This window comes from Solanum stenotomum, chromosome 10 (genome assembly GCF_019186545.1).
Source record: "Solanum stenotomum isolate F172 chromosome 10, ASM1918654v1, whole genome shotgun sequence".
NCBI classification, from domain to species: Eukaryota; Viridiplantae; Streptophyta; class Magnoliopsida; order Solanales; family Solanaceae; genus Solanum; species Solanum stenotomum.
This window is the reverse complement of record NC_064291.1, coordinates 5,154,913-5,172,853: the sequence shown is the minus strand read 5'-3', so window position 1 is coordinate 5,172,853 and position 17,941 is coordinate 5,154,913. Positions and strand designations below refer to the sequence as shown.

The 17,941-nt window shown below is 34.0% G+C and overlaps 1 protein-coding gene and 1 long non-coding RNA gene across 9 annotated transcripts; both read left to right on the top strand.

Annotated features, from left to right (window-relative positions):
- The first annotated feature begins 1,454 nt into the window (after window positions 1-1,454).
- LOC125841470 (uncharacterized) lies at window positions 1,455-15,022 on the top strand. Of its 8 annotated transcripts, none has more exons than XM_049520610.1 (11): window positions 1,455-1,571; window positions 4,190-4,296; window positions 5,886-5,987; window positions 7,421-7,650; window positions 7,770-8,021; window positions 8,123-8,199; window positions 8,351-8,593; window positions 12,218-12,362; window positions 13,681-13,737; window positions 14,587-14,641; window positions 14,723-15,022. In XM_049520610.1, exons 2-10 carry the CDS (start codon window positions 4,206-4,208, stop codon window positions 14,614-14,616), a joined length of 1,227 nt encoding a protein of 408 aa, XP_049376567.1. In that variant the 5' UTR covers window positions 1,455-1,571; window positions 4,190-4,205; the 3' UTR covers window positions 14,617-14,641; window positions 14,723-15,022. The 8 variants fall into 8 exon arrangements, with proteins under 8 accessions (XP_049376567.1, XP_049376564.1, XP_049376569.1 ...); XM_049520607.1 differs by having other exon boundaries at window positions 14,580-14,641; XM_049520612.1 differs by lacking the exon at window positions 5,886-5,987 and having other exon boundaries at window positions 14,580-14,641.
- LOC125841492 (uncharacterized) lies at window positions 10,944-11,492 on the top strand. Its single transcript, XR_007443813.1, has 2 exons — window positions 10,944-11,111; window positions 11,193-11,492. It is a non-coding gene; the product is annotated as an uncharacterized LOC125841492 (long non-coding RNA).
- Window positions 15,023-17,941: the final 2,919 nt, after the last annotated feature.

The following is a 17,941-nucleotide window of genomic DNA, read 5'->3' as shown; positions in this document are numbered from 1 at the left end:
ATGTTGTCAAGAATATTTGGTTGACACGTGGCTGCTTGTTGCTTTCATGTATCTGCCACGTAAGATTGATCTATCAAGGCCANGGGGGGGGGGGGGGGGGGGTTAGGATAATAATTTCAAAATAATACATTATGATTATTTTATTCTATGTTTGGTTATTTTAAAATAATATGTATAATTTCATTTTGATGTAACTTTTTTTGATCTATCAAGGCCATACCACTTTTTTTTTCACGTTATTTAGAGTATCAAACATTTTATTGATAATTAATTTTCTTCTAAACTATTAATATGAATTTTATCTTCACATATTTAATAATATGTGCTATAACAATTTATTTGTTTCACTTTTCAGTTGAGTGACCTCACTAATTATTGATGTAGTTAACATTTTAATAGAATAAAATTCTCTTTGATTATGCAAAGTTGCTCAGCATACGTTGATTATCAGTTTATTTAGCTCTTTGTTATGTCATTTCCCCTAGCAACTAGTTTTAATTTCTAATTTAGGTGTCATGCCAAGTATATATGGAACAATTAAATATTAATTTTACCATCAATAAAAGAAAAAAATTAATTGTCATTTTTCAAAAAATTTATAAGTTCAATTTTTTGCTAAGCTTTCTTAGAAACCAATTGCACATAATTTTTTTTATTTTTTTCTTTTATAAAAAATCTCGCATGCATAATAAAGAGTTGTTTGTTTTTATTGGTATGATCAATTTTGTCTCTACGCGTAAGTTTTTTTTTGTTATTAGAGGCTGAATAGTTCATATCTATATTATTTTATACATGTTATTAAATTTTTCTTTTCAAGAAAATGTCCCAAAAGCTACCTACATTTTCTAAAGACTTGTAACTAAACTCCTTTTTATTTAGTTAGAAGAGCTTTAAAAGTGAATTTTCTTTCTTGAGTTGTCGAAAAGTCTCTTAAGCAATCTAAGGATATTAATTCTATCGCATCGGAGTTCAACCTCATTTAACTTGTTGCTTTGAAGATCGAGAAAAAAGAAGGATTCGTAGTAATAACAAAAAAAAAAGGAAGGAAGATGACGACAATGATTATAAGAGAAGAAGGGAGGGAATAGACAAAAATGAAATTTGAATATAAAAAGCGAGTATATATATATTTTAAAAAAATATTTAATAATTGCCCCAAAATAATAATATTAGTCAAATCCATCAAATTTAATCATGATTAAAATGAATCAGTATCACCTTATTTTTGTGAAGACGTCTCATATTAAATCTTCTTAATTACCTTTATGAATAATTAATAGTATATCTTTTTTAATTAAGATTTAATTTTTTAAAAGTAGATTAACTAAATCTTCTTGTCCAAATAATATCCTATCACTATCTTTTTTTTTGTGTTAAATTATTTTTAACCATATTATAATTATAATTTCTTATTTCCTTCTAAATGAAATAAAAACAAATAGATAATTATTTGAGCCAAATTGGGTCTTTGGGACAGAAAAATTAGGGCATAGCTTTATCTCCATCTGGAAAACTGTTTTGCTACTCTGCTCTCTCTCCTTTCAACCGGAGTTATTTCTGTGATTTTTAAGGTAAATTCTCTCCTTTTTCAGTTTCGCGGCATAAAATTACTTACAAAAACACTGAAACCAAAGTTTACATGGAAAAAATTGATTATCTTTTTGGTCATTCAGTTTCTTACTTGTTCGAATGAATGATGAAGAGTGTAATTCCGAAGTTGTTTTGGCTGTAAAGTAATAGTTTTTTTTGGTTGACTGAGTGATTTTATCATGTGGGATTTCCTTTTTTTTTTCTTTAAAGAAAGATGAATGAACTGTTGTAAAAGTTGGTTGGATTTTATTGAATTCTGTGAGCATTTTATTATAATGTGGTAGTTATAAATGAATCATTTTTAAGCAAAGAATTTGCAGATTGGATTGTTTTATCATGCAGGTTTTTGGGGGGTGAATGACCCGGAGGCTAGTTGGAGTTCTTATTGAATTCTGTGAGCATTTTATTATTATGTTTAAATTGTAAATGAATTATTTATAACCTAGAATTTGTAAAGTGAATTGTTTAATCATGTGGGTTTGAGGAGAGGTAGAGGTAGACTGGATAAGTATTAGAGAGAGAGAGAGGTGATTAGATAGGAGATGGAGTAGTTTTAGCTTGCTGAGGATATGACCTTAGACAGGAGGGTGTGGAGGACACAGTTAGGGTAGAAGGTTAATAGGTACTAGGTAGAAGTGAGTGCTGTTTCAATTAAAGAAAACGTATATGAAAGAACCCGTCAGGCAGGAGCGCAGGGCGAGCGCACGCTCGTATTAGTAGTTGTAGTATTGTTCTTGTAGTTTCATGTCCTTCGATTTCTGGTACTGTCTTTTGTTCCTTATATTTCTATTGTGGTATTGTTGTTTTGTAGTGTCTGTTCTGTTACTATCATTGTTTTTGTTATTATTTGTTGTTTCTTGCACTTCCGTTACTTCTTTTTTTGGGAGTGCTTTGGGCTGTTTTCCTTGAGCCGAGTGTTTATTCGAAACAACCTCTCTACCTATGAAGTAGGGGTAAGGGTTTGTGTACCCTCTACCCTCCCCAAACCCCACTTTGTGGGCCTACATTGCTTATATTGTTGTTGTTTGAGGGTTTTCTCCTTTTTTTTTCATAGAGAAAGATGAATAGACTTTAGCTTTCTATTTTAGTTGAAGTCTCTCGAAATAGTGAGCATTATGTTAAAATGTTGAAGAATGTACTCTAAGTATCACTCTGACACACTGTTGGATGTTTAAGAGTTTAGCAGTTGCAATTAGCAAATAGCAAGATTGAAAGGAGCTGATATATGAGAAATGAAAAGGGAATCTTAAGAAGAAGAAGGGAAAATATCAAATTAAGAATCGAAAAGGAGAAAAGTTGTTCATGATAGAGAGACTTTACCCTTACACTTCTGCAATGAATCAAGAGGTGCGTAAAACTCAAATTGCTAAACCAAATGATGACGGTGTAAGTGAAAGAAAATGGATAAAAGTAGACTAAAGTTTATAGCTCTCTTTCTACTTTTGGTGTAAAGAACATTGTATAGAAAATGCTGAACAATTAGTAGATCTTTTAGGATTACTGTAATTAGTCTCTTGTTCTAGCTTGTTACTACCTTTTTGGAGGTCTCCAACATACCTTAATGCCGAGGAATACAACATTACCAGTTTCAAAAAAAATAAAATCTAGAACTTTAATTTAAAAGCTGAATGAATCTGAAGTTCAGTCTGTAAGTCAGGAACAACTCCGGTGCCACACGTAGTAAGAATTTGGTCATTGTCTTACACAAGCAAAGGGTTTGGATTTTGGATGGGGGTAGACTCTTTTATATCTTTAGAAAACTCGGTATTTGCTATGAGAGAATGCATAATTAGGAGGATAAGTGTAGAATGCTGGTCCTCAAATTGTGTTAAATGACCTTTCTCTTGTAAGTTGGTTTCTACCTTTCTTATATATGCAATAGGATTCATCTTGGAATGACTACTTGATATGGACTACTAAAAACTTTTTTCTGCAATTTTCTTTTTGTTCCAGTTAGTTGGCACGGATGAGTTCTGTAGGTTTTTTCAGTTTCCTGCTCTTTGGAATGCCATGTTTCTAGTTGCCACAATAGCATCCATATGATAATCAAACTCTATTTCTTTGAAGGTTGATGATGTGTATTAGTTTTGGATTTGATTTGTGATTAATTGTTTATTGGAAACAGCCTCTCTACCCCACAAAGATAGGGTAAGGTCTGTGTACATCCTACCTCCCCAGATCCCACTTTGTGGGATTACACTAGGTATATTGTTGTGATATTTATAAATGATTTCATCTGAGAATTTTGTTCTAGTGTTCCATATTTCTAGCTGTCCAAGGAATTCTGTGCTTCCCTATATACTAAATGATGATCTTCATACAGTATGACAGAGAGCCAAATCTGCTCATTGCAGTCTCTTTATTCGTTGTTATCGTGTTTAGAACACGAATGTTCAATGCTCCTCAACCTAACATATACAGCCTGATTGGTCGACCTAATATACAACCTAATATGAATATTTACTGTAGTGAGGTGTTAATTTCAGAAGTTTTCCTCATTTTACCTTCTAATATATATTATTTTATCTTCTTTGAGGTTTTGTACTCTTAAACCTAATTTTATAATTTTACTGTCAGTCTGTTACCTTTTTTTCGGCAGGAGGTTGTAAGCTGATATGCCGTCAGATACTGCAAGAGAAAATGCATCTATAGCTTATTCCATAGTGACTGATTGCACAAATGAAAGAAGGAATTTCGATGGACCAGGTAAAGTTGATGCGAAATCTATTCATAATTCAGTTATCTGTGTGGGTTTTGTTTTGTTTTGTATTTTTTTTTGTTTGAGTAGTTTCTACTGTTGAGATTTGTTACAAGGTTTCCTTGAATGTGTCTGCATAACAAAGACAAGGATGTGGTCATTTACACTGGCCCACAATTTAATATTGGTGCAAAAGTTGTATGCTTCAAGTATCTTTTGGCTGGCTTTTCTATTCAACTGATGAGCAATAAGTATTCTTTAACGTGTTAGGGATGGCCAAACAATTCCAGTCCTTTCTACTTTGACTGGAGCTTCACTTGAGAATTAGAAAGAGCATGCTGAATTTGATAGAAAGGAGGTCCACTAGTATGGTTTTTGCCTATTTGGCTTAAAAAACTTAAAAACACTTTTTTATTTTACCCAAACACTACAAAAGTGCTTAATAACACTTGAAATAAGCTAATCCGAACAGGCTCTAAATCTTTTCATAATTCAATTCTGCGTGTTGTTCATTTGTATGAACAGTCATGGCTATCTTCGAGATTGTGTAGAAGTTTCACACCCTCCATGAATTTGGAGGCATAAAATGCAGAGATGGTTTAGATGCACAACTTTTATTCCTGTCTAATGAATGTGACACTTAAAGTATCTTTTGGTTCGAAATGCTATGAAGTTCATGGAGCAATAATACTGCAGAACTTCATCATTTCAACACAATTTGTTGGAGAAACAAAGGGTAAATCGAACGATAAATGTTACTCATTGATGAGGTTAAACGCTATGGTTTTTTCCTTTTCTTTTTGTGTTAATACTCTGTTGTCAGCATCCTGTTCTAACATTCCATCAAGATTTTGGCCCTTGTCTCTAGTTAGCCTAATAGTTCTTTATTCCACATTATGTCCCTCTTGAGATGCCTTAACTTCTTCCATAAGGACATAATCTGGACTTCCAGTTACTTGATTATGGGCCCCATTAATAAAATTACCTTACTTTATAAATAAATTAGTGACGATGCAAGGAGCTTCAGTTACTCGCATAGCTTATTGAGTGTGTACAATCTGGCGTGGCCCTTGTCAAAAAAAAAGTACAATCTGGCGGGGCCCTTGTCAAAAAAAAAGTACAATCTGGCTTGGCATTAATTTGTTTACAATGTTATAAAAAAGATATGCTATTGTTGAGAAAGTTGAACCTACAAATTTATGGAGTACTTTACTTCTTAAGAATTGGAATCCAATTTCATGCCTTCATAATGAACCTGTGGTGTACATAAAGTTTGGAATCTTTTGATAAAACTTTCAACCTGTTGTCTTATTGGATTTTAATATTGCGAATCCTCATAGATATCGTGTAGCATCCTTGATGATCAGTGTTCAGGAGCTTACTCCGTTTTGTCTAATTTCTTGTTAAATTCAACATCTCCTGACTCTAACCTTTATGAAGTTTCACGCCACCTGATCACAAAAATAAAAAATTATAAGAAGACATCTTGTAGCTTCGTTGTCCTTGACAGAAAGTAGTGGTTAAATGACAAGTATATGGATTACTATATACTGGTACATCAACATGATTCAAATTTAAATATGAACTCTTTTCTCAGATAGTTCAAGGCTCGGAGTAAATGAGGATACCAATCGTTCTATAGCAGAGGAGCTCACAGTTTCATCTCCGCCGATTGGAATTTCAAGTGTAATTGAAAACGGTAAAACTTTCAACCTGTTGTCTTATTGGATTTTAATATTGTTTGACAAGTAGCTTGGGAATGACAATATGTAATCCACTCCCTCACTCTCTCTGTCTCTCACTCTCCCTCTCTCCACTTTGGGAATAACAGGCTTATTGTGTTCTCAAAAAGTTCACTTATTTTATCTCAACTTCAGGGAATGACTCCATGAAGTTCTTTCAGTTTCCACTCCTTTTGGTGCATTCTATGTCATTATAGTAGCAAGGAAGTGCTACATGAGTGTATATGTGTTGATTATAATACATTACCTCGTGAATTGATTGTCCTCTATGTTCTTATTCATGAATAATACTGCAATCCAACTTCTTGCCAAATTTTGCTTATTGAATCTTAGATTCGTATTTTTTTTTTTTTTTTGAAACAGTTAACTTTGTATTATATCACAAAACAGTACATGGGTTGTACGGAAACCATTATATACAAATGTCTCTTTTTCCACTTGTTTCAGTCTATATTGAGCCTAAACATCAATTACCAATACAATGCCATTGGAGTATACCTGATTACACCAAAAACATAACAATAAAATGCAGTTTAACTTGACTTTCTGGACATAACAATAAAATGCAGTTTAACTTGACTTACACAATTATTACGTAGTAAATTATCAGAAATAGGCTGTATGCTCATTCATTTTCTTCTAAAAAATGTTTTGAGTTGTTGGAACTTATTGATTGATTTCTATGCACAAACAGTTCGAGTTAATTACTATGCTTGCTATATTATTTTTGGTTGTGAATAATTCTTATTTTTCTTTACTGTAAGTTTGTTACTATTTTCTGGGCTGTTTTATATGTGAATCCTCATAGATATCATGTAGCATCCTTGATGATCAGTGTTCAGGAGCTAACTCCGTTTTGTCTAATTTCCTGTTAAATTCAACATCTCCTGACTGTAACCTTTATGAAGTTTCACACTACCTGATCACAGAAATAAAAAATAAAAAATAAAAAGGAGATATCTTGTAGCTTTGTTGTCCTTGACATGAATGTAGTGGTTAAATGATAAGTATATGAATTACTATATACTGGTACATCAACATGATTCAACTTCAAATATGAACTCTNCTGGGCTGTTTTATGTGCGAATCATCATAGATATCGTGTGGCTGTTTTATATGCGAATCATCATAGATATCATGTAGCATCCTTGATGATCAGTGTTCAGGAGCTAACTCCGTTTTGTCTAATTTCTTGTTAAATTCAACATCTCCTGACTATAACCTTTATGAAGTTTCACGCTACCTGATCACAGAAATAAAAAATAGAAGGAAGATATCTTGTAGCTTCGTTGTCCTTGACATGAATGTAGTGGTTAAATGATAAGTATAAGAATTACTATATACTGGTACATCAATATGATTCAACTTCAAATATGAACTCTTCTCTCAGATAGTTCATGCCTCGGAGTAATTGAGGGTCCCAGTCGTTCTATAGCAGAGGAGCTCACAGTTTTATCTCCGCCGATTGGAATTTCAAGTTCAATTGAAAAGGGTAAACCCTATAGCATAAGATATTTTGTAATCAAGAGTTTAAACCATGAAAATATCCAATTATCAGTAAACAGAGGGATTTGGGCTACTCAAGCCATGAATGAGGCCATTTTGGATGAAGCATTTCATGTAAGTCGTTTTTCCTTTTATATCCCCATGAGTATTATAATATAATGACCATCTGTAATATATATATATATATATATATATCTTACAATACAACAAATGTTTGTTTATTTTGCGGGCAGAATTCCAGCAAGGTTATACTAATATTCAGTGTCAACATGAGTAAGTATTTCCAAGGGTATGCCCAAATGATTTCTTCTGTCGGTTTAAGAAGAGACCAAGTTTGGAGTCAAGGAAATGGCGGTCGTAATCCTTGGGGTCGAAGCTTTAAAGTGAATTGGCTGCGATTGTATGATCTGGCTTTCCAAAGAACTCTTCACCTTAAGAATCCATGGAATCAATACAAACCAGTCAAAATTAGTAGAGATTGTCAGGCATGGGTTATATTCTTGTTTTAGTACTATTCACTTATTTTTTCGGTGTACTCTTGTTAGTAAAGAGGCTTTTATGACCTTGGTACATGTATTGCTGTCAGGAGTTACCTCCAGATATTGGTGAAGCTTTATGCGAGCTCCTTGATGGACAGGATGCTTTGGATGTTGATTTGAAAATGTATAGCCCTTTCCTCGAAAACTTAAATAGTGTGTTCCCGTTCGATTATTTGGAAACATACAGTCTTTTCTCAAAATTTAATTAGCGCTAGAGTTGTGGAAAAATTGGTCCAAATGATTTTTCTCTTTATAATTGTTATTGGCTCATCCAGGGATATCTTTGCAAGGAATGATCTCTCTTCTAAAAGGCCATATGTAGAGCCTTCACTGCATCTTGGATATCAAGACTTCAATGCATCTCTGATACCTAATGGGACCATGTTTTATCCCTCCTTACTCTACCAACATCAAATTGATGCTAGTAGACTTCACGTAGCACCTCAGAGAATAAATGGTTTATTTTCTGCTGAGGAGTCAGCCTTTGCAACAGGGGAATCAAAGTCGAGACAGTCGAGGCATTCACAGAGGAATAGATGCCTTGCTAATCTTCATGTAGATACTGACATGGGTCCTCAAATTAACATGTGGGGATTGCCGGCAGAAAGGAGCCCACTTGCTAGTAATTTGACTGAAGATGACATTCTTGAAATGGTTTGTGTTTCCTGTCTTACCATTATTTATTTAGAAATTCTCGTCTTACCCTTAATTTTTAATTATTGATGCACATAGGTTAAAAGGATTGTTCTTGTATTTGTCAAGAAGATGAAATACTCTTTTGTATTCTCTGACTCTCAAAGTTTGCTGATGATTTCAATTTTCAGCCAAGAAAGCTTATTTCTCTTGTTTCTGACTATTTGATATCTAGCATCCTCCTTTTCTTTGAATGCATATGACTCTGTACTTTGTGTGCATTTTATACAAAAATGGTTATCTACTATTGAAGGCATATGCCAGAAATTTCCCAATTCAGTAATTTTTAACTTACAAGACCTCCACCAGATTTCTTGATATAGGACCGTATGTCATCTGATTCTTTCTGTAGTTAGACTTTCAAATCTTCTGTTTGTATGATAAGACTCACAGGTGTGGACTTACAGTTCCTTAAACAAATGCACATCTGTTGAACCTTGATACCATTAACTGTATTAGTTTATTATCATCAAGTATCAAGGTGTTTGTTTAAATCAAACTTCGTAGCAAAATGGTGTATAAGATTTTTGTTTAATTCCCAACTTTACATTAATCCTGGTTGTCTTAGAAGTCAATGTAAGTCCTTTTTCATTGAGTAATAATTCCACTTGTATATGTATATATATACACCCATATAGTTTTCAATTGTAGAGTGGAAAGTCATCAGGTTATTCACATCCAAGGGTGTGTGACCTAGTGGTCAACGAAGTGGGTTGAGAACTATGATGTCTCGAGTTCAAAACCCAATAGAGGCAAAAACTAGGTGATTTCTACCTCAACAGAGTTACCCGGTACCTATGCCACCGGTGGAGTCCGCAGGTACCTAGTGGGATTAGTCAAGGTGCACACAAGCTGGCCGCACACCACCAGTTATAAGAAGTTATTAGGTTATTCCTATTTTATTGGTGAAGTTTTTCTTCTTCTTTGGTGCTTTATGCACCTTGACAAAGGGGCTAGTCCAAGGAAATGCTAGGTGGAATTCGTAGACATTCTTCTTCTTTACATTTGCCCCCTATTCCCCTTTGAGTAACACACACACACCAGCAACTTCTCTCTCTCCCCCCCTCTCTTGCATGACTGCTACAATTTAAGGCCTTCTGACTCATTTTGTCTCTTAGACTGCTGCATTATTGATAGTTTCAAGACACTATAGTTCTTATGTTTTTAATACATCATATTTATTCACCTGTCTCCTAGCTATGAACTTAGCAGGTTGCATATTCTCTGTCCTTGCCGAATTTAGTTTGTAGAATGTTTTTAAACAAGTGTAATACTTCATGAACCACATGTTGTAGCTGTTAGATCCACCATCAAATCATGTTGCCATAATTAAGATATTACTGTAAACTTGTTGTTCATACTCCTTTCTCTTGTTTCAGACATATGAAGAGTATCTTGAAGCTTATAGCAGAGGTAGCAAAAGATCACCCCACCCTGTTAGTACTCTTTGACATTTTCTTGTTATATATTCCTGTGTTATCGAATAAACTCATGAACCATGCTCTGTTGGGTTGGATTTTTAACTGTAAAAAGCTCACCTTTATCTTTTTAGTTAATCTCTGTTCTGGAAAATCTATTCTAATTTCCTTTCTTTTCGGAGAAAAGCTTGTAGCATTTAGCATTTCCTCATTGTGCTATAAGCAAGAGATGGTTAGCTTAATTGAGGAACTTGTGTCTTAAGTCACAAGTTTGAACTAAGTCTAGTATTTAAGTGGAGAAGGATAGAGGGGTGGGTCCATGACTCCATCATCTCCGGGTTTTGAATGTCACGGATGCCAAAACCGTTGGCTCCAGATGAACTTCTTGTTCATAAAAAACTTGGGGCGACTCCCATCCCTCTTTTTTCTCCATGCTATCTAGTAGTTGATGATCTGGATGTGGTTGGTTCTCTGGGTGAAGTATTGTGATAAATTCATGTGCTATAGTTAGGGTCCTCGAAATTTCAGTCTCTGTTCTGCTCTTTAGCATGAGATTTGAGTCTTGCGTATCTATCATTTCACCACCCAGGCATCTTGAAAGTTAAATCATATTCCTTTAATATGATATCTATCTAGTTTTGTAGATGACATTTCCGTTTCTTTTCTCTAGCATGATAAAGTTGTTCATTAATGTATTTAGTTTTTGAAAGTGCCCATGTTCGATATATGTATCTGCGAAATATTTCTTAGTGTGGATATCCATGACTTGCACACAGATTTTTAAGGAAGAATCTTTCGCTAGAAAGTATTCTGAACAAAACATCAGGTTTCCATTGTGCAATAATTTACCTCTCTTTATCTAAGTTTCAGGACCATCACAGAGTACACAGAGGTCATTAGCCAGTGAAGACAACTGTGATGATTCGTAAGTCTTCTTACTTCTCATTTCTGACACACTTGGGATGCAATGAGCCAACTGCGTGACCTATATCTATTATCTTTGCAGGCAATCAGGTTGCAGTTCGAAGAAAAGGAGAAGTCACTAAATCTCCCCATTGGTTGCATTGGTTTTCTTGGCGAGCAGGCTGATATGGTTGATAATTGTATTGTTGCAGTTGTCGTGAAGTGGTGGCTCTTGCGAAATTGTTCCTTTATTTTTGTAAAACTTAAAACTTAGGAGCATATATTGCTATAATGTTGTCGTATAACTGTACTGTATTATATGACCCTCTTGTCACCCTTCTCCCCTTCCTGTTTTCGAATGGAAAATTTTATACTGTCAATGGAATCTTGTACTGGAAATTAGCAAGTCTCTCTATACTCATATATTCATTCTTGATAAAGTCAAGTTCTGTATAGAAATGGATAATATCTTCTTGATTGTTGGGATGGAGCGGAATTATTCTTCTTTTTTCTTTTCCTTATGAGGCTACTTGTTATTCTTCAAGATCATTTTAATGGTCTATCAAGTATGTATATTCGGGTTCGAGTCCTAGGTATGAAAAGATTCTTGGTAGGGAGGGCTTTCCCTTTGGAATGGGGCCCTATGCAGTGTGTATCCGGAATAGTTAAGATTTAATGCGGGTATCGAATGCTGGATGGGAAATAAAAAAAAAGTGTGTATATTCGGAGAAAGAATAGTCTTTCGGGTTGTGATCCGCCTTAAAGACAGCGTGATGGATATCAAAATAATGTTAGATTGTTTGTATTATTATAAATATACTTTTGTTTGTGATGGAGCATGATTATTTTGAAAAGTTGTTTTATAATTATAAAAACTCTTGAAGTACTATAACATAAATATTTAGATATAAACCTGAGTTTTATTGTATTTTGAAGGAAATTGTATTCGAAAAATATCTCTTTAAAATTNTTCAATGCATCTCTGATACCTAATGGGACCATGTTTTATCCCTCCTTACTCTACCAACATCAAATTGATGCTAGTAGACTTCACGTAGCACCTCAGAGAATAAATGGTTTATTTTCTGCTGAGGAGTCAGCCTTTGCAACAGGGGAATCAAAGTCGAGACAGTCGAGGCATTCACAGAGGAATAGATGCCTTGCTAATCTTCATGTAGATACTGACATGGGTCCTCAAATTAACATGTGGGGATTGCCGGCAGAAAGGAGCCCACTTGCTAGTAATTTGACTGAAGATGACATTCTTGAAATGGTTTGTGTTTCCTGTCTTACCATTATTTATTTAGAAATTCTCGTCTTACCCTTAATTTTTAATTATTGATGCACATAGGTTAAAAGGATTGTTCTTGTATTTGTCAAGAAGATGAAATACTCTTTTGTATTCTCTGACTCTCAAAGTTTGCTGATGATTTCAATTTTCAGCCAAGAAAGCTTATTTCTCTTGTTTCTGACTATTTGATATCTAGCATCCTCCTTTTCTTTGAATGCATATGACTCTGTACTTTGTGTGCATTTTATACAAAAATGGTTATCTACTATTGAAGGCATATGCCAGAAATTTCCCAATTCAGTAATTTTTAACTTACAAGACCTCCACCAGATTTCTTGATATAGGACCGTATGTCATCTGATTCTTTCTGTAGTTAGACTTTCAAATCTTCTGTTTGTATGATAAGACTCACAGGTGTGGACTTACAATTCTTTAAAGAAATGCACATCTGTTGAACCTTGATACCATTAACTGTATTAGTTTATTATCATCAAGTATCAAGGTGTTTGTTTAAATCAAACTTCGTAGCAAAATGGTTTATAAGATTTTAGTTCAATTCCCAACTTTACATGAATCCTGGTTGTCTTAGAAGTCAATGTAAGTCCTTTTTCATTGAGTAATAATTCCTGCAGGTATAGAGAACAGACTGGGAACTTGTATATGTATATAAATACACCCATATAGTTTTCAATTGTAGAGTGAAAAGTTATCAGGTTATTCACATCCAAGGGTGTGTGACCTAGAGGTCAATGAAGTGGGCGAGAACTGTGATGTCTCAAGTTCAAAACCCAACAGAGGCAAAAACTAGGTGATTTCTACCTCAACAGAGTTACCCGGTACCTTCTTTGGTGCTTTATGCACCTTGACAAAGGGGCTAGTCCAAGGGAATGCTAGGTGGAATTCGTAGACATTCTTCTTCTTTACATTTGCCCCCTATCCCCCATTGAGTAACACACACACACCAGCAACTTCTCTCTCTCCCCCCCTCTCTTGCATGACTGCTACAATTTAAGGCCTTCTGACTCATTTTGTCTCTTAGACTGCTGCATTATTGATAGTTTCAAGACACTATAGTTCTTCTGTTTTTAATACATCATATTTATTCACCTGGCTCCTTGCTATGAACTTAGTAGGTTGCATATTCTCTGTCTTTGCCGAATCTAGTTTGAAGAATGTTTTTAAACAAGTGTAATACTTCATGAACCACATGTTGTAGCTGTTAGATCCACCAGCAAATCATGTTACCATAATTAAGATAATACTGTAAACTTGTTGTTCATACTCCTTTCTCTTGTTGCAGACATATGAAGAGTATCTTGAAGCTTATAGCAGAGGCAGCAAAAGATCGCCCCACCCTGTTAGTACTCTTTGACTTTTTTCTTGTTATATATTCCTGTATTATCGAATAAACTCATGAACCATGCTCTGTTGGGTTGGATTTTGAACTGTAAAAAGTTCACCTTTATCCTCTAAGTTAATCTCTGTTCTGGAAAATGTATTCTAATTTCCTTTCTTTTCGGAGAAAACTTGTAGCATTTAGCATTTCCTCATTGTGCTATAAGCAAGAGATGGTTAGCTCAATTGAGGAACTTGTGTCTAATGTCACAAGTTTGAACGAAGTCTAGTATTTAAGTGGAGAAGAATAGAGGGGTGGGTCCATCATCTCCGGGTTTTGAAACTCACGGATGCCCAAACCATTGGCTCCAGATGAACTTCTTGTTCATAAAAAACTTGGGGCGACTCCCATCCCTCTTTTTTCTCCATGCTATCTAGTGGTTGATGATCTGAATGTGGTTGGTTCTCTGGGTGAAGTATTGTGATAAATTCATGTTCTATAGTTAGGGTCCTCGAAATTTCAGTCTCTGTTCTGCTCTTTAGCATGAGATTTGAGTCTTGCGTATCTACCATTTCACCACCCAGGCATCTTGAAAGTGAATCATATTCCGTGAAAATGATATCTGTCTAGTTTTGTAGATGACATTTCCTTTTCTTTTGTCTAGCATGATGAATTGGTTCATTAATGTATTTAAACTCTGTTTTTGAAAGTGCCCTTGTTCGACATATGTATCTGCAGAGTGTTTCTTAGTGTGGATATCCATGACTTGCGCACAGATTTTTAAAGCAGAATCTTTCGCTAGAAAGGATTCTGAGCAAAACATCAGGTTTCCATTGTGCAATAAGTTACCTCTCTTTATCTAGGTTTCAGGACCATCACGGAGTACACAGAGGTCATTAGCCAGTGAAGAAAACTGTGATGATTCGTAAGTTTTTTTACTTCTCATTTCCAACACACTTGGGATGCAACGATCCAGCTGAGTGACCTATATCTATTATCTTTGCAGGCAATCAGGTTGCAGTTCGAAGAAAAGGAGAAGTCACTAAATCTCCCCATTAGTTGCATTGGTTTTCTTGGCGAGCAGGCTGATATGTTTGATAATTGTATTGTTGCAGTTGTCGCGAATTGGTGGCTCTTGCGAAATTGTTCCTTTATTTTTGTAAAACTTAAAACTTAGGAGCATATATTGCTTTAGTGTTGTAGTATATCTGTACTGTATTATATGACCCTCTTGTCACCCTTCTCCCCTTCCTGTTTTCGAATGGAAAATTTTATACTGTCAATGGAAACTTGTACAGGAAATTAGCATGTCTCTCTATACTCAATTATTCATTCTTGATAAAGTCAAGTACTGTATAGAAATGGATAATATCTTCTTGATTATTGGGATGGGGAGGAATTATTCTTCTTTTTTTCTTTCCCTATGAGGGCACTTGTTATTCTTAAAGATTATTTTAATGGTCTATGAAGTATGTATATTCGGGTTCGAGTCCTAGGTATGGAAATCCTTGGTGGGGAGGCTTCCCCTCTGAAATGGGTCCCTTTGCGGTGTGTATCTGCAAAAGTCGAAATTTAATGTGAATATCAAACACCGGATGGAAAATAAAAAGAAGTATGTATATTCGGAGGAAGAAGTCCTTGAGAGTTGGTAGCACCGATGAATTGCTCGTGTGGTTGCGATTCGCCTTAAAGACAGCGCGATAGATATCAAAAGTGTTAGATAGTTTATAATATATAAATGGAAAAAGGCATAAATTTCTCCTTGAACTTGTGATGAAAAATCAGTTACACGCTCAAATTATTGTGGCAACTTATTATACATCTAATATTGCTCAGAGTGATATCAATACCCCTCCTAAGACGGTCTCAGTTTTGTGTAAAAAAAGTGTTGTACACGCTTTTTCATACATAAATAATATTATTTTAATTTCTTAAAAACCTTTATCTTTTGATATTTTCTTAAACTTTTGCAAAAAAGTAAAAATTTGGGCGTCTTCTTTCTCTCACCATACATTTCTCTTTTTAAAATCTATTTCTTCTTCTTCTCCATTGTTCATAAATTGAAGGAAAAGATAATAATCTGAAGAGAAAATAGGAGTCAGTAAATCGATTATGAAGTATAGAGATGTTGGCGGTGGCAATAGGCGATGAGCAACACCATTGTTGCCGGTGGAACAAATAAAATTTTTAGATCTGTAAAATTCTTGATAACTATGTATGTAAATCAAACATTTCATTAGTATTCTTTGTGTGTAATGATTAATCGAATATGCTATTGATGATTTGTGACATAAAAATAGAAATTGTGGTGGTTGTAGGTAGTGCTCCGACGATAATAGAGAAGACAAAGATGGAGAAATCATTTTCTTCAATGAACTTTTGATAAATTTAGGCAGTATAATCATGAATTTTATGCATTAATGTTATAGGATTTTCAATAGGAATCATTAGCTTTCTCATAATTATTTTTCGGTAATCTTCTCCGGTGAATCCTCTGGCGAGTTTGAACAGGAAAATCATGAATTTTAAGTTGAAAATTATTAACTTTTCTATGGAAGTCATCATCTTCTCCACTCCTTTCTATTTCTTTTTAGAGTTCCTCTTTAAGGGTGGAGAGTTGAATGTGCTTCCATCAAACAATTAATGGTGACAAATGTTGTGATTTCTTAAGAAAGAAGAAGAATTCAAAATAAAGAAAAATGTAAATGCTTTAAAGAAATTGGGGCCACCAATAAAAAGATTAAAAAGGAAAGAAGATTGAAATAATTAATATATTAAAAATTATAATACATAATTATATAATTACCAATAAAATAGTGCCATGTGTTCAAATTTGTCATGTTAACATGTATTTTTTTTCTTCTCACGCACCTTAAGGAAGGTGAAAACACTTTCTTTGCCATGCCACGTTCTAAGAGGATATTTATATCACTTTGAACAAGATTAGGTGTGTAATAGATTGTCATAATAGTTTGAGCTTGTAATTGACTTTTCGATAAAAGTTCAAAGAGGAATTTATGTCTTTTCCTTATATAAATACACATTTGTTTGTGATGAAGCATGATAATTTTGAAAAGTCGTTTTATAATTCTAAAAACTCTTTTAGTTGTATAAAAAAAATATTCAGATTTAAACATGAGTTTTGTTGTATTTTGAAGGAAATTTATTGTATTTTTTCTAATTTGTATACGAAAAATATCTCTTTAGGATCATCTTGAAAGTCATGTGATGATATGAAATACCTTATTGGGATAAATTATACATGTATGTTTTCAAAAGTTGATTCTTTCATGCTTCGAAACCATTTCTTCTTTAATTACATTTTTTTTATTCTTTAACGCACAATGGCTCAAAGAGTGTTGTGGTTTGGCGATTAATGAAGTTGGAATGAGAAACATGCAAAATTATTATATACTTAACTCTTAATAGAAGTAAAAAGTTTTAGTGCTTTCTAGTTTGTTTGAATCTTTGTTAAAACAAATTAAGAAAATACTTGTACAAATGAGATGATTAAATATCCATTACGAATGATTTTTTTTTTCACCAGTAAGAATGAGTTCATCTGAGTCTAGATTGCCCAAAGACATAACTTATCTTGAGTTGAGTCTCTTAGCTCCTCGCCCCATCCCACTCACTCCACCACTAAAAAAAAATGAAACTCATCGAGAGCGGAGCTTGTCAAGTATGAACAATGATTTTATTCAAATATCTTGAGGCACTAAGAACGTAACTCATTTTGAGTAGAGCCACAAAGCTCCAATGATTCAATGTGGATAATCATTTCAATCGAGTATCTAAAGTCACTAGATATGAAATTAATTAAGTGTGAAGCTTCGTCCCCATCATCACAAATAATGATTTGAATCGAGTATGTAAAACTCAAACAATAAAATTCATCGAAAGTAATTCAAAATGAATAGTAACTTGAGTTGCTTACTAAGAATGGAGTTTAGTGATTTAAGGTGAATTACAATTTGAATCGAGTCTCCCTAACTCCAAAGGATGGAACTAACTGAGATGGATAGTTCAAAAATGATAAAAATCATAAACATCGTGAATAATGATTCTAAAAGGTTATTCTAATTAGTCGAATAAGTGAATATCAAAAAAGAAAGAAAAAAAATCTATACACTAATTTAACTAAACAGATCAACAAAAATCTTTTTTTTTTTTTAATCAGGGATGCAATAGACCGTAATGATCCGACCCTTTCCTAAACTCATAT